This window comes from Leuciscus leuciscus (genome assembly GCF_965113295.1).
Source record: "Leuciscus leuciscus genome assembly, chromosome: 11".
Taxonomy (NCBI): Eukaryota; Metazoa; Chordata; class Actinopteri; order Cypriniformes; family Leuciscidae; genus Leuciscus; species Leuciscus leuciscus.
The window spans coordinates 27966357-27981817 of record NC_138735.1 but is presented as its reverse complement, the minus strand read 5'-3'; the positions used below and the strand labels follow the sequence as shown (position 1 = coordinate 27981817).

At 38.2% G+C, this 15461-nt stretch overlaps 1 protein-coding gene across 14 annotated transcripts in view; it reads right to left on the bottom strand.

Moving 5' to 3' along the window:
- obscnb (obscurin, cytoskeletal calmodulin and titin-interacting RhoGEF b) overlaps window positions 1–15461 on the bottom strand; it is a 57349-nt gene that overhangs the window by 6517 nt on the left and 35371 nt on the right. For 13 of the 14 annotated variants that reach the window (XM_082184063.1, XM_082184071.1, XM_082184070.1 and 10 more), the window contains 25 exons: window positions 14795–15070; window positions 14276–14548; window positions 13898–14188; window positions 12257–12526; window positions 9533–10801; window positions 8971–9252; window positions 8602–8683; window positions 8321–8454; window positions 7792–7989; window positions 7557–7598; window positions 7294–7392; window positions 6940–7158; window positions 6714–6744; window positions 6556–6599; window positions 6287–6388; window positions 5579–5635; window positions 3634–3773; window positions 3136–3336; window positions 2871–2947; window positions 2618–2788; window positions 2098–2257; window positions 1850–1966; window positions 1507–1671; window positions 1200–1358; window positions 285–462 (listed from right to left, as the gene is read on the bottom strand). In XM_082184063.1, coding sequence (XP_082040189.1) covers window positions 285–462; window positions 1200–1358; window positions 1507–1671; window positions 1850–1966; window positions 2098–2257; window positions 2618–2788; window positions 2871–2947; window positions 3136–3336; window positions 3634–3773; window positions 5579–5635; window positions 6287–6388; window positions 6556–6599; window positions 6714–6744; window positions 6940–7158; window positions 7294–7392; window positions 7557–7598; window positions 7792–7989; window positions 8321–8454; window positions 8602–8683; window positions 8971–9252; window positions 9533–10801; window positions 12257–12526; window positions 13898–14188; window positions 14276–14548; window positions 14795–15070 — 5037 coding nt within the window. The remainder of the gene's footprint in view (window positions 1–284; window positions 463–1199; window positions 1359–1506; window positions 1672–1849; window positions 1967–2097; window positions 2258–2617; window positions 2789–2870; window positions 2948–3135; window positions 3337–3633; window positions 3774–5578; window positions 5636–6286; window positions 6389–6555; window positions 6600–6713; window positions 6745–6939; window positions 7159–7293; window positions 7393–7556; window positions 7599–7791; window positions 7990–8320; window positions 8455–8601; window positions 8684–8970; window positions 9253–9532; window positions 10802–12256; window positions 12527–13897; window positions 14189–14275; window positions 14549–14794; window positions 15071–15461) is intronic. The other variant, XM_082184069.1, reaches the window with a different exon arrangement.

The following is a 15461-nucleotide window of genomic DNA, read 5'->3' as shown; positions in this document are numbered from 1 at the left end:
CTTTAACTTTTTACTTTTGGCAACTGTATTTAAGCTTCAAAATGTAAAAGTTGTGTTCATTTGTGAAGACTATCATGACGAACAAAACGTGTAAGAATTATAAACTTTTTGCTGGTCACAGAGCTTATTTTCTGCAATAATCCAAAAGCCAATGGAAAAACCCTTGCTTTTTGAAGAGGAAACTAGGGTGAAGCAATCTTCTGGGTTGGTCTAAAAAACACTTCAGTGCTCTAGTCAAGGTGAGACATGCTAACATGTACATCATGCTAATGTTGGTGACTTACTCCACGCTGGCATGCTATACCGCTGCTGAAGGTCACGGAGGTCACGGAGCCATGAGTTCTTGATGATGACAGTCCGTGCCTGCAGAGTGTATTTTCTCACAGAGTCCTCACGCTCATGCCAGATCTCAAATGCTCTCTCATCACCATCCACAGTTTCGTTCACGTCAATGTTCGTGAGCTAAAGCAAAACGATAAAATATTTTACTATACATTTATTTATACAATATTATTTTATAAGTGATGTTATGAGGCAAAATCAGTAATTAAGAAATTCGCAAAGACATTTAGCCGATATTGGCCATTTTGAATTATCGCCATTGGCGCTTTGTGAATTTTTAGTAAATGTTGTGTAAAATACACTGCCCAAAAGCAAATGCTTACGAGTCAATGATTGGATCATTATTGCAGTAATTATTATGTTTCTATCATGTTATATGTTTGGGAACAGTTCTTTTAACCTTAATTGATGGAGGGTGTAGCTTTTCATTTCTTAAACAACCATGTAGGAAGACGCATCATGGCCATATTCCAGGATGACAATGTCAAGATTCATCAGGCTCAGATTGTGAAAGAATGGTCGGGACCTCTGAGTCCAGACCTTATATTCATTGAAAGTCTTTGGGATGTGCATTGTCAATACAAGATCTTAACCAAAAATGTTTGCATCTCTTGATGGAAATAACATCACAACATTTATTTCCATCAAGAGATGCATACATTTTTGGTCAAGATCTTGTATTGTCAATGCAAGAGTCCAGCACTCTGTAAAGTCTCCTCCAGCACATCCCAAAGACATTCAATGACTCACTTTCAATGATCCAATCAATCAATCAATGATCAACTTATTTTCTGTCCAGGAAGTGTACGTGTGTCACTTAATTACAGTAATTTAAAAAGCATTTGATAAGCTCTAACCTTCATCATATTCTTAAACACATATGTTTGTGTGTCCATATTTGTGTCTCTCTTCTGCTTGCAGATGACCACGTGGTTTTTGAAAAGGAAAACATGGCGGTGGTGACCTCTGGAAGATGATCGCACTCCAGGAGCTCCTTCCCAAACAGTGAAAGGCCCCTGTAGAACAAAGAAAAATCCAGAACTTCATTACAAACAAGTTGTTAAATTTAACTACAAGAAAGTGAAATAGGCAATATGAGAGCACTTTACCAAAAAGCAACTTTTCTGTATGTTAATGTGTGACATTTGAGATTAGAGATCGTACCTGTCTAATAGGTTCTCCCAACGCCTCCAGATTGGCGGGGTAGTTCTCTATGAGAGATACATGGTGTGTGTTCTCTGAGCGCTGGGAGAGGGACGACACCATTGCATAGGCCTGCTCCAACAAACAGCAGTTCTGACCGTTCTTTGCTTTGTTCCGGATCAATTCCTATAATGAAATCGGGGAATTGGAAAGGGATGCTCACTTTCAATTATTATGCATCACAGAATACATAACACAATTCTTAAATGCATTTTTAGATAGTTATTCAGCCTTTTGCAAGTGGAAATTGGAGATTTTTTCCTCACACAGAAACACAGTATTGTGGTATTCAAGTTTTTATTACCTTCAGTAAAGCCCTGTACTTTAGAATTCTCTCTGGTGGTCTCTGAAGATAAGCATTGATACTGAGCACTGGACAGTCTGAGGGGTCGACATTTGCCAACTCTGAGACTGTATAATTCTAATGAAAGAACGATATAAAACATGTTATGCTCTGCGTCCTCTGAATACCGAATTATTTTAGTTTACGGACAAAGACAATTTTTTGTTTTCATGCCCCTAGAAATCCATCACATATTTTTGTAAACCCACCTTGAAATATTGGTGCACTTCTTTCTCACTGATGGCGGACTCAGCCTGTGACTGTCCAATGAGGTACTGTAGATATTTCTCAAAACCTTCAGAGTTTCTTAAGAAATGCATGGCAATGTCATCATCTGTGTCACAATCACGCAGACCGGGCAGCAAAGAGCTGGAAAACAGGCAACAGTCAAAGTTTTCATCAAGATTTTTACAAAACTAGCTTATAAATGAAGAAACTAGTCCTTTACACACTAAATTTTAGATATAGGCCTGGTTTCACAGACAGGGCTTAGATTAGGCCAGGATTAGACTTTAGTTAAATTAGGACATTTAAGTAGCTTTTATAAACGTGCCTTAGAAAAAAACATTACTGGTGTGCATCTTGAGACATATATTTAGATATGTCAGTGTAAGTTGCTTTCAGTTAAAACAGCTCAAACGTGGGTCTAGTTTAAGCCTGGTCTGTGAAACTGGGGGATAGAGTTAACCATAGAATTAATAATAATATTTGATTTTCTGAACTTTGTACCTGCTGTGGAAGGATTTCAAATCACTGATATTACGGAAGATGGTTTCCTTCTGGCTGGCGATATCAGGTGGTGTGCTCTCCTCATCCACGCGCTTCAGATGGTGTGATGTGAAAAACTCAATCTCCTTCAGAAACTCAGTCTCTGTGTTGATTAGCTCCTGAACAAGTTGACTAGATACAAGTGAAACGGAGGTAGAATGAGCAAAGTTCTAGTACAGAATAAAATGCACATTTTATGTGTCTAAATTTTTACCAGAGTTTCTTCTTGTACTCTGTATCGGTGACTTCCTCTCTGGTGGTCTCTGGGAGGTCTGTTACATCTGCAGACAGCTACAACACAACCAATCCATCATTAGTAAGAAATTATGAAGATACACTGCACTTGTCAATAACATTATGTGCATTTTTAACCCTAGTGTCAAATTTTAAACTCACTAGTCCATTAAGAATGACCCTAATTTAAGTTTCACATGCATTAACCAGTATGTATATATATACATATATATATATAAACAAACCTTCAGTCTTTTGTCAAGATACGCAGGTGAGACCCATCCCTGGCGAGACGGGTTGGATTTGGTAGGCTTGGTACGGACCAGCCATTTAAGTGGGTGGGCAGAGTCCAGAACCTCCACATACTGGCCCTCTTTCAGAGCGATGGTATCTTTACTGACACCCATGGGGTTGTAATCAGCTGTCACCACGTAGATATCAAACATCTGCACATATGCATTTAGAAAATGTGTAGTGCTGTCTTCACTTTAAAAACATGAGAATGCTCCGGATTCTGCTTTTAAATATCCTTTTGTGAACTAAATAATCAAGGAGATGCTTAACTCACATAATAAATAATATGAACTACAAAATTATTATTCTGACATAACGGTTTCCCCCTTTTACAATAAATGGTAAATTAATGTGTTAAAAAATCTTATTTAAACAGAATGCAACAGGTCTGACATATAATAATAATAATAAAATTGTTGATGACATCAAGAGTGTGATGTTTGTGATACCTCTCCCCTGGCATCTCCTTCATCCGATTCAGACGATGAGTCTGCGATGAGAGATGTAGGGCGTGATCGGCCGTGATATGGAGATGGTGATGGTGTTTTTGTTTCATCATCACTCTCAGCTCCTGGGACACGTAATGAAGCTTGAAGCAGACAGTGATAAAAAGGTTAGAGGAAGAAAGGGATAATGTTATTAGGCATCAGCTCTGACAGCATGGGCTTTAGCATCACATGTGAACTACAAAACATTTGTTCAATCATTGTTCAATTAAAAATCAGCACACTATAAGCATGTAATTTAATAATATTAATTTGGACATGAAATTTGAATAATATTACATAGAGAGAGAGAGAGAATTTTTTTCCCCCATAGGTTTTACCAGGCCACACACACACACACACACACACACACACACACACACACGTGTGCACATATCTAACATATGTAGGGCCTACTTAAGAATTTCAATGGTTTCCAAAATACAAACTTGATATATTGATATAATATATGTAACGTTATATATATTATATACGTTATATATATATATATATATATATATATATATATACACACACATATATATATACGTAAAAAAATAAAATAAATATATATATATATATATATATATATATATATATATATATAAAAACACCAAAAAAAACAATGGTGTTTGCGTGGTAATGATCTTTACTTTACAACACTCAAACTGTGGCACGCGCACATAAGGGGGCAGCATACGATAATTAATTTCATTATAAATTCACATAGTGTATTTGACATAATAGCTGATGTCAGACGTCAGTTTTATTACCGCACAAATATTAACATTATCACTGTCGTCTTAGCAACCGCATGCTTACATTTAATAGCGCGAAATCGCGATGACGAGTTCTTCTGTGAAATACTGCCGCCGTTTTTTAAAATACCGCGACCTGATGGTAAACACAGCTACTGAAATTCTAGCTAAAACAGACAGAAAAGAGATTTTATGTAAATAATATCGCCAAAATGGACGCTGAGAACGATTTATGAGGAAACATGTCCAGTTTCGCTGACCTAAAGAGAAGGTAAGCAGAATTGTTCTTATTATTTAGCCTACAATTCAAATTCGTAAGTAGCCTATCTTCTTTTATCATAAGTGAAAATTGTGTCTCATTGTTATCGTGTCTCAGGCTGGTGGGTGTAAGTAAAGAAGATTGAAAAAAGTTTGGGATCCACTAGATTTGAATCTACTGTACAAAAACATAATTGTGTGTTATTTTACAAAATAAGTGTGGCCTTCCCTGTCAAATTCTCCCATTGCTCAATTTGAGCGTGTATTCGAAAATATTCAGACAAGCTTTATGTAGTGTAGCTTTTTTTTGTAGAAACAATGCAAATAACAACAGTGACAGAAAAAGAAGATTTTTTAATTATCATTTGAGCTCACCTGTAAGATCCATTATCAGTTGTTGTTTTTTTAATCATCTATGACTCTGGATATAATAACTAATGCTGTAAACCATTTTTCTCCTGTGATTTAACATGCACTATCATGCTTGTGTAAAAACTAAACTGTGCCCACACAAATATTAATGTATTGCTCATGCAATCCCATATCTAAATGAATATGGCAGCGAGCGTTCATCCATTTTCTCTGTGTATACTGAAACAGAGACACCTTGAAAGTGTAAAAACGAGACACTGATTTTCAAAATGTCCAGTTTATTCTGAATTGTGACAAAATGGCCCTGATTTTAAAGAACCATGACTTTATTACCAGCAGGCCATACTTAAAGCTTGTTGTACTTTACATTTTAATATCTTAAATTTAGGGTTTTCTTTCTTTCTTTATTCAATGTTGAGAACCAAAGAAATAGACCAGCAACGTGATTAACAACAGCATAGCCTCATGGAGAAAAAGTCAAAGTTCTGGTGTAATACACTGGAGGTTCTGCGGATACATACTGGTTACTTTGGGCCAAGATTTCATCCACTGGAGCACTTGATGGTTCTGTAAGCTGTCTGAACAAATCAATGCTTCAATGAGAATGTGAGTGAATAGAGGGATGAGAGGATGGATGGATAGTTTGATGGATAGACAAAAGAATGGAGTCAGTGAACTGCACAGGGTTTCGGGGGATCCAGAGAGATAAGGTTGTATATATTTTGTCAGTAAACTGAATAGGAATTGGGAATATATATATATATATATATATATATATATATATATATATATATATATATACATACATACATATATATAAAATAGAAGGGAAGTCCAGGAAAATATGCTCACAAAAATTCTTGAGTATAATTAATGATTTAAAAAGTGAATATAAAAACAGGTGTACTCCATTTCAGTACTCAGTACATCCTGTGAGATGAATTCAAAGCATTTGAGCACACGCAAAGCTCATTCAAAAACAGCGCATACTGTTTTGAGTGAATTTTAGGATGCATCTGTAGAGAAAGACTACATTAAAACAATAAATTGTTATTTTGCACTATAACTATGACATCAAGAATGAATGATACATTAATAATAATAAAAAATAGTACAGTACAAATAGTACACACATTTATACATGTAATTCAGTGTAATACTGCGGCAGTGCAGGTTACGAAAAAATATTAGCTCAATATTATTGACTGAAAATTATTGTTTTCTCTTACCTTGAGTGAACTTGGCAGATACCATTTCTGTGATTTGGGTTGTGAGTTTTTGTAAGAATTCCTCTGTACCCACTTCACCCATGTAAGGTAGTTTGATCTCTCCTAAGATGTTATCACAATAATCACTTATATTATAGCAAATTACATCAGAACTTCCTGATGGCAGTCACTCACTCTGATATAATCTGACAGCCCACTAACAGTATAAAGTAGGTACAAAATAAATTTAAATAAAAACTTAAACAGAACATCATCTATCAAATATTCACCTTTGCCCGCTTCCTCTGGTGGGCTAATAGTAATTCCTAGAACCCTGGAGAAAAAAAGATTATAATTAAACAGTAACATCCAAAATGTAAAATTGTACAATGTTTAGATTAATCAAATAATTTAATTGATAGCTGTAAGCTTTTATATTTAAACTTACTCTGGCCCCACTTTGCTCTTTTGCTCTGGTGCTGTTGGGTAGAAAATTATAAGCATGATGATTAAAAGACCAGGTTATTTATGAATAAATTATATTTAATGAGCAATAAAGTCAAATAGGTACCAGAAATATTCTTGGTATAAAATAAATTAAATTAAATTAAATGAAAAAAAGTCATGTGATCCTGACATCACTATGGTTAATAACTAAACCATGAGTTCCTGACCTGTCTCCACATCCAGCCGGGCTGTGTTAACCGACTGTCCAGCACGGTTGGTGGCAATGCAAGTGTACATGCCACCATGATTTTTTTCCACTTCCATAAGGATTAGACTATGCTGACGGCCAGAGCTGGCCACCTTGTAACCTGGTGTGTCTGCCTTGATCCACAAAACATCCTTATCTGACACTTCCTTTAACCAGTTCACAGATGGGGTTGGGGAACCTTCGGAAGACAGTGACTTAGCTTAGCATGTTTTCACCTTATGTAACGTGCAACTGAACATTGTGCTTAATGCTTTGCTGTATTTCACAAAATTGCATGTAAAGTCATTTAATTTATTGTGGTAACACGCCATACCTTCCACTTTGACTGACAGCGTTATACTTGCTCCCTGTTTCACTTTCTTGTTGCTGAACCTCTCCAGGAAGCGTGGTGGCACAAGTGGCACCTTTGAATCTATTTGTGGAAAAATACAAGTGTCATAGCAAATTATATGCATGCTTAATCTCACTTATTACTGCAAATTTCAAAATGCATTTGCATCTGTTCATACCATGTGGAACAACGATTCACAATTACATGTGCTGTGTGCAAGAATATGTGACATTACAGATGTTTACCTCTCATTCGTCCCTGTTCAGGTGCTGGGCGCTCTCCAGGAGCTAACAAATGGAAATCATGTAAACAAACAAACAAAGAAACGTTTATTTAGCACATAATAATAAAAGCACATTCTATGCGAAAAAATCATGATAATTATCATTTATAATATATTTTCACCATGCTCCCAATTCCTGGCAAAGACCCCATGGAAGTGACACATAAAAAGGCTTAAAGCTTAAAAGGAACATTTACCCAGTACACTCAGTCGTGCTGAAGAGTAGGCAGATCCAGCTATATTGCTAATGTATGCTGAGTATTCTCCGGTGTCCTCCCGCTTAACATCCAAAATCTCAAGACTGTGGTGATCTCGCTCGGTCGACAATACAATTCTGCTGGAGGCTTGAAGTGGGGTGCCATCTTTGAACCAGTAAACTCTTGGTGTGGGAAATCCTGCAGAATGGTGTTGAACATGAAATTGTGTTTGCAACCCCATTTTACTTCTGCAATATAACAGCTGAAAATGAAAGTCGTCTTAGATGCAAAGCTATGTGAATGTGTATTAAGGATATAAACAAGGTAATTAAAAATAGGATGGACAAAAAAAAGGATGTAGGACATTAATGTCATTATGCTCAGAGCGGCTGGAGTTGAATGGCAGATACAACAGGTGCAGATGTAAAAAAGGAAACACTTGGAATAAACATTGCATGCATAAACAAAATACAGATAAAATAGAATCTGAAACAAAACAATTTGCATCCATGAAAAAAACATAACTGACCTTTGACCCTAACACTCATTTTGGCAATGGGTGCTCCAGGACTGAGGAATAAATCATGTAACTCATCCAAAACCTGAGGAAGCTGCTCGTCCTCTGCCACAGACTCAAAAGCCTCTGTGTCCCTGTGCTCCGAGCTAAGAGAGCAAACCGAACAAAAGCAGAAGCCCATGTAAAACTGGCATGAAATGCGAATCAGAGACTTTTTTTGGCTGGATCTGTGCAAAATGTATTGTGTACTTGTTGACATGCGTCATTAAAATCACTAAATGATTAAATCTCACCTAGACACATAGCCTTTAGCACTGACATAGGAAGACGTCTCTGTGGCATCTGCTGCTGTGTCATAGTCTGAGCTGCAAGACACTTCAAAGATACACAAGACTGAATCAGTGATTAGTTAGAAATAATAAATAGCAATAAGAGCCTTTTTCTTAAGTCTGTTGAAAATGTAGGTGCATTTTGGGGACATCTACAGACAAACAATGACAATTATTCTTACAAAACGCATGCAGTTGCATTCTTACTCTTCACAGATGCACCGGTAAAAGAAAGTGCCATCTTTGTTAAAACGCTTTAATAGGGGATTACATTGCTTTCTTGTCTATATTTGTGAGTTTTGATTTGACACTTTCTTTTAACAGTGTACTCACTGTCCACTCTCAGCTCAGCCTTGCTGGAGGCGATGCCACTGTCATTTTCAGCCATGCATCGATATACGCCCATATCTGTGGGAAGCACAGCTGTGATGATCAGCTGGTGACGACCTTCCTGGTCTTCATTGATCATGTAGTGGTCGTTTTCCTCCAACAGCTTTCCATCCTTGAACCATCGCACAGTGTGAGGGTGTTTGCCAGCAATTACACAGTCAAAACTGACTGGAAATCCATCAGGAACATCCTGGCTACGAAGCTCCGTCAGGAAGACGGGGGCCGCTGGGAGGTTGGTAGGTGATTAAGATAACGATGAAGAGCAAACAAAACCAAAAAGAACAGAACATAGCAACACATTTGAGGAGGAATGCTGAACCAGGCGAAAAACATGACATGCCATCACTTTAAGATCCCAAAAAACAAGCAAGTCACAACATTTTTGTAAATATCAAAAGTGCTGCCCTATAATGACAAACATAATCCAGCACTGAACCATGCAACTTAATGAAGAACCAAACAACAGTAGCAAAACCAGTAAAACCAGATGGAAGAGGTGTCATACCAGGGGTTCCTGTCATGAAAGCAGGCATCGGTTGGTCCTGAGTTGGGGTTTGGGAGCCATCTTGGGAGAGGCCCATCTTTGTGATACGCAGCTCTACCTTAGAACCTGCTGCTGCTATGATGATCGTTTCGATGGGCACTCCTTGATAAGTAAACATTTCCTGGAAGCGTTGGGAAGCCACTTGAGCTTCTGCACGGTTATCAAAGCGGATGTAGATATACTGATCGTCTTCCCGGTAAGACTGTAGATCCGGTGGCGGTAAATCTCCTTCATCCGCACTCAAAAAAGGTTCCTCCTCCACATCCGGAGGAAGGCGAGTACGAAGAAGTCGCCGCAATCGTTTACTTGCCTGACGTAAAGTCTCATCCATCTCACTCCCAGAGGAACTCTCAGCTTCACTATCTGCACTGTAGCCCAGAGTGAGGGGTCGTCGCCCTGAAGATTCCCGCATTGACCCTATGGTGACTTTACCACTATGGGTGGAAATGCCAAACTTATTGGTGACTTCACAAGTATATACACCTGTGTCTTTGGTTGTGGCAGCTGTCACTACTAGAGAGCAGGTACCATCATTATAGATATCAATATGGTGGTGCTTGCCATCTATTAAGGGTTCACCATCCTTTAGCCAGCGAACTTTATCTGGCTTACCCTCCACAATGCACTCAAGATGAATTGTCCCATTGGGCTCCTTAGTCTGCTCTTTGAATACTTCTTTGAAGACTGGTCGCATGTCCTTTCTGGCTTTATAACCTTTGAAGGCTGCCTGAATCTTGACAGCAGCATCTAGCAACTCATCCCCTTTCTGAGCTTCCATGACGGGCTCCACAGATGTCTTTGTAAAAGATTGCTCAGTCATCTGGAAGTGCTCATACAGTTTCTTGGAGGCAATGGTCTCAGTGTGACTTTCCACAGTCATCGAGGAATTGCTGCTTTTCTTGAGGTAAGACACCAAGCTTGTTGTCCCACTGAGAGATTCCTCATCAGAACTGGTATAGAGATTAGGCTCTACTGTGATTTTGGGAGCTGGCTCAACAGGTCTCTCTTTCTCTTTCACTTCTTTTTCAAGAACTTTTTCTTCTTTGCTTTGTACCTTTTCTTTTCCATCTTCTTCTGGTAATTCTGAAATTGAATCTAATGTGGGTTCCCGACTCATTCTCCTCTTCTTGGCCACTGCTTCCCACAAAGCATGTAGATCTCCCTCAGAAGCAGCTTCAGGAGGCAGTTTGGGCTGGTTGCCTGCATCCTGAAAAAGTGTTGTGCCATCTCCTGTAATCAAGGAGTCATCATAAATCAGTCGCACTTATGCATATGGTAACATTTTTATGTTGGACATAAAGATAATTAAATAGATCAACAATGTTGCTCTGCAACAGCAATTGGTTAAGAAAAAAACAAGGTAATCTGAAGGTGTGAATAAAGAATAAAGTAGCATTATAAACTAAAACAATAAAGAGAAGTAAACAAAACGGAAGAGCTAAAAACATTAAATTAAAAATTTAAAACAGACAACCCATCCAAAGAGACTTCGGGAAGAGGAAAATAGTTATTTGAACTAGGGGTGCGCCAAACTATCGATATGGCGATATCTCGCGATATTTACTCCTGCGATCGATTCTCGATGCGCTCTTGCCAAGTATCGATCTTAAAAGCCGTTAGGGCGGGCGTACACGGTGCGAGTTCGGACACTTGGGAGGTCGTGAAATATTGCACACGTTGCGAGTCAGTTTAACTGATAATCGCGTCAAAGCAGCTGGTACACGGCACGACTGTCCTGCATGAATTTTATCCCGAGCCGGCAGCAATCACGTGGGCTTTCGCGCTAAACACAGAGACTGTCATGTTGCATGCATGCAGGCAAAGCTTCAGATAGAAAAATTACATAAATGTGTGTGCAAATGATTTGTTGAAAAGCAGAGAACAGTAGCCATTCCTTTCAACATAAAAACTTGAGAGAGAGAGAGAGAGAGAGAGAGAGAGAGAAAAGTGTGTGTGTGTGTGTGTGTGACAGTGACAGTGTATGCGCACGCTGTATGGTTGCTGCCACTGAGGTATAGCCCCATCGACGTGGTTGCGTATGATTTGGCAATAGGGGACAGCTGGTGAAAATCGGGCCGACTCCCCGAATTTTTTAAACATGTTTAAAAATTATCGGGAGGTTGGGAGGTGCTCGTAACGTGCTCGGCTCGGCTTGTAATTCCTCTCACACGCTGCGAGCCGCGACCATGCGAGCATCACCGATTCCACTCGATTTCTCCAAAGTGAAAAAAATCATCTGCGAGCAAAACAAAAATAGTGTCTGTGACTGTTTTGTTGCAACTGATAAGACACAAGTTGTTATTGTTATTGTGTTTCATCCCAAAAAATAAATGGAGATTCATTTTCCTAATAAAAAAAAAAAACTTTTTATTTCTTAAAACATGATAAATTGTGAGTTGTTACTGATAATATATCGATTATCGCAGTATCGCCATATCATGATATTATGGGTATCGTGAACAATGTATCGCGTATCGTATCGTATCGTGAAGTACCCAGTGATTCCCAGCCCTAATTTGAACACTGTTATCTTGTAATGAAGAAAATCATAAAGTTGCAAAGTTCCAAATGTTGTGACAAAGACATACACAAGAAATTATTTCCACATATAAGGTAGAAAAAACCCCACCAACAACAAAAAACAGTGAGAGCAAGTTAGATGCGAGGTTAAGCTAAGTAAAGTACCTTCGAGGTTGAGGTTGACTGAAGTCATTGCCTCATTTGAGGCAACACAGCAGTAGACACCCTGGTCTGTAGGCTGGAAATCCTTAATGAGCAAAACTTGGCTCTTGCCCTCTTCTACCACTTGGTACTTGGCCCCAACCTCTATCTCTCTGTTGTCCTTTTGCCATGTGACTGATTTACTTTCTGCAGAAAGTTCACACTCCAAACGAACCATCTTTCCTTTTTGGAGCTTAGAGCTGGTTAACATTTTGGTCATGGTCACTGGTGCATCTGAAGACCACAGATCCATTCAAAGAACAGTTGAAGAAATGCAGCAAGAACTCAACAAGAACTAAGATTATTATTTACAAAAAATAGAAAATACACTTGTTTTGGAGTAGTTTTTAGTGTTCTACTACACTGTAAAACCATTTGAGGAAACTGATTGCATCATTTAATTTAAGTGAGCTTATTTCATTTGAATTCACTAAAAGTATATTTCCTAAACTCCACTCAAATATTTTATGTTGCTGAAACTTAAAAACATTAACTTTACCCTCTTATATTTACCAACTAGCTATAACAGGTGCTAGTACAGCAAGAGAATATCAGCAAGTGCAATTACTTTTCTTTTAAACAAAGCAGTGTAGAGATTTTGACATCTTTGCATACTTTGGCCCATCCTCAGGTTAACCACAGAAATGGAAACCCTCCCAAAACGCAGACATAACAGAAACCCTTTTAAATACCATCATAACAACATCAAACAATGACAGGTCTCTCCCTAAATTAATATTGTGCAAAAACGCATTAAATAACATTTCATTTTTATTAATTTGAATAAATAGAGTCTGAAGCCAAGCACACTGGGAACTAGAAATCTGCTGTAACTGATTCAGTTTGAGTTCTGCTTAAAGGTTTTTTTTTTGTACTTTTTTTACTTTAGTTAGTGTGTAATGTTGCTGTTTTAGCATAAAAAAATATCTGCAAGGTTACAAAGCTCAAAGTCCACTTCAAAGGGAGATATTTTATTTGACAGAATCCACTTTTCAAGAACTACAACGAACGGCACATTTTTTCAGGTTCTTATGAAGTCATAATGTTTCTCATTTAAATAATCTCCGCCCACAGAATACGCAAAAAGGTTAAGCTGCACTATACAAGATGATGAGTGTTGTCACTGTTTTTCTGTTTTAAATCAGTTTTGAGTTCGCATAACTTTTTTTCTGTTGAGTGCAATGAACTTTCAGTAATATTTGAGTGAAATTAGATCATTTCATTTAATAAATTTGACTGTTAGGTTTAACAGTGTACTACTATAGCATCTAGTGCAGAGGTCTTCACTCCTGGTCCTAGAGTCACTTTCCTGCTGAGTTTAGTTCCAACTATATTTAAAACACACTTGAATCAACTAATCAAGGTGTTTGGATTTACTTAAAGTTATAACCAGGTGTGTTGGAGCAGGGTTGGAACTAAACTCTGTAAGAAAGTAGCTCTCCAGGACCAGGAGTGAGGAACCCTGATCTAGGGCAGACTGCTAATAGCAAGCCTTCTATACAGACTCATAGAGGCAGTTGGGTTAGATTAACATACAATATACTCACAATGAACTCTATATGGTTGCTTTCGATAAATTGGTCAATTCAGTGAGTATCCACTTACCAAGCGTCACGGTTTGAGGCAGCTGGACAGGCTCTCCAATGCCAGCACGGTTAATGGCTGCCACTCTGAATCTATAACCTGCCCCCGGTATGAGGTTTTCAACCAGAAATTCAGTATTGCACACTGGTTCTGTGTGGCAGGGCAGCCAGAGGACACTGTCCACTAGACGCATTTCCACACGGTAACCAATGATCGGGCTTCCTCCATCATTGAGAGGGGTGAACCAAGACAAGGTAACGAACGTTGGGCCTTTGCTCACCAGCTCTGGATCTTCAGGGGGATCAGGCACAGCTACAAATAGCCAGACAAAATTAAAAAAGGTTAGTCAGCAAGTAATGGTAGAAAATTGTAATGAATGATGCACAAAATGACCCTTACCAATTGTGTTGAGTTTGGCCATGGATAATGCATCCCTAGCTGCAAATGTGATTTCCTGCGTGGGTTGAGCCTGGGCTTTCTTCAAAATGAGGCTGTAGGAAGAGCCACTGGCTCTCATGGCCCATTGGTCATTATGTTGAAGCTCAACACCATTTGCATACCAAGTCACTTCACTCTCAGGCACAGCTTCATTCAAAGAACACGTGAACTCAACTTTTTCTCCTGCAATGGCGGTCTTATCTTCCAAAGGCTTGACCACCTCCAGTTGCCAAGCTGTAGAGAACACATTCATAACATTCAAATGCATTTACATTTATGCATTTATCATCATATTTAATATATGATGAAACTATAGAGCATGAAACTAAAACAATAGTAAACAAAGCTATAACATGTAAAATAGAAAATGTGCATTTTTATTCAAAATACAGTCATTGCCTATAAGAGTAATTTTTATTTGATAAAACATGTTGTAAAACCTTTATATAATGTATTGCTAATAAAAGAGAAATGCCATACCTTTGACAGACAGAAGAGCAGTAGTTGATGAAGTGCCAGCTTGGAATGTAACCCTTGTGTTTTCACAAGGATGCAAGTCCTTTAAGAGCAGAAGATGGCGTCGGCCACTCTCAAAGGAAACAATCTCTACGTTTGCCGACTCCTTTACAGGCTTTCCATTGACTAACCACTGGCAGTCTTTGGTTTCAGGACGTGACAAGGCGCATTCAAAAAGTGCTTCCCCACCACTAATGGTTTCCATGTTACTCAGCTCTTGGAGAATGTCAATGGGTTTAGCTGCAAAAGAAACACAATACCTGAAAAAACAATGGTTTTCTACATACCAAAACAAGTTGCTGTAGTATATAACTGATTGACCTTGAATAATTAAAACGATATCTTCTGACCCTAAAAAAATAACTGAATTCAACACAATCACACTTGATTAACAATTCTTCCAACATTTCACTAGCATATAGCATTCCGTATTGAGTAGCATAAGAAGCAAAGGTAGCTGCAATAAAAGCTCATGATGGTTACTGCATAGCCAGCCAGACGAAAAACTGTTTTTTTTGTGGGTGCCTTTGAATATTAGCTTAAAAATTTATAAAAATGACCTTGTGTCATATGTAAAACGTACTTAAATACAAAAGACATTGCAAAAATAAAACTAAATTCTGGAAGAAAA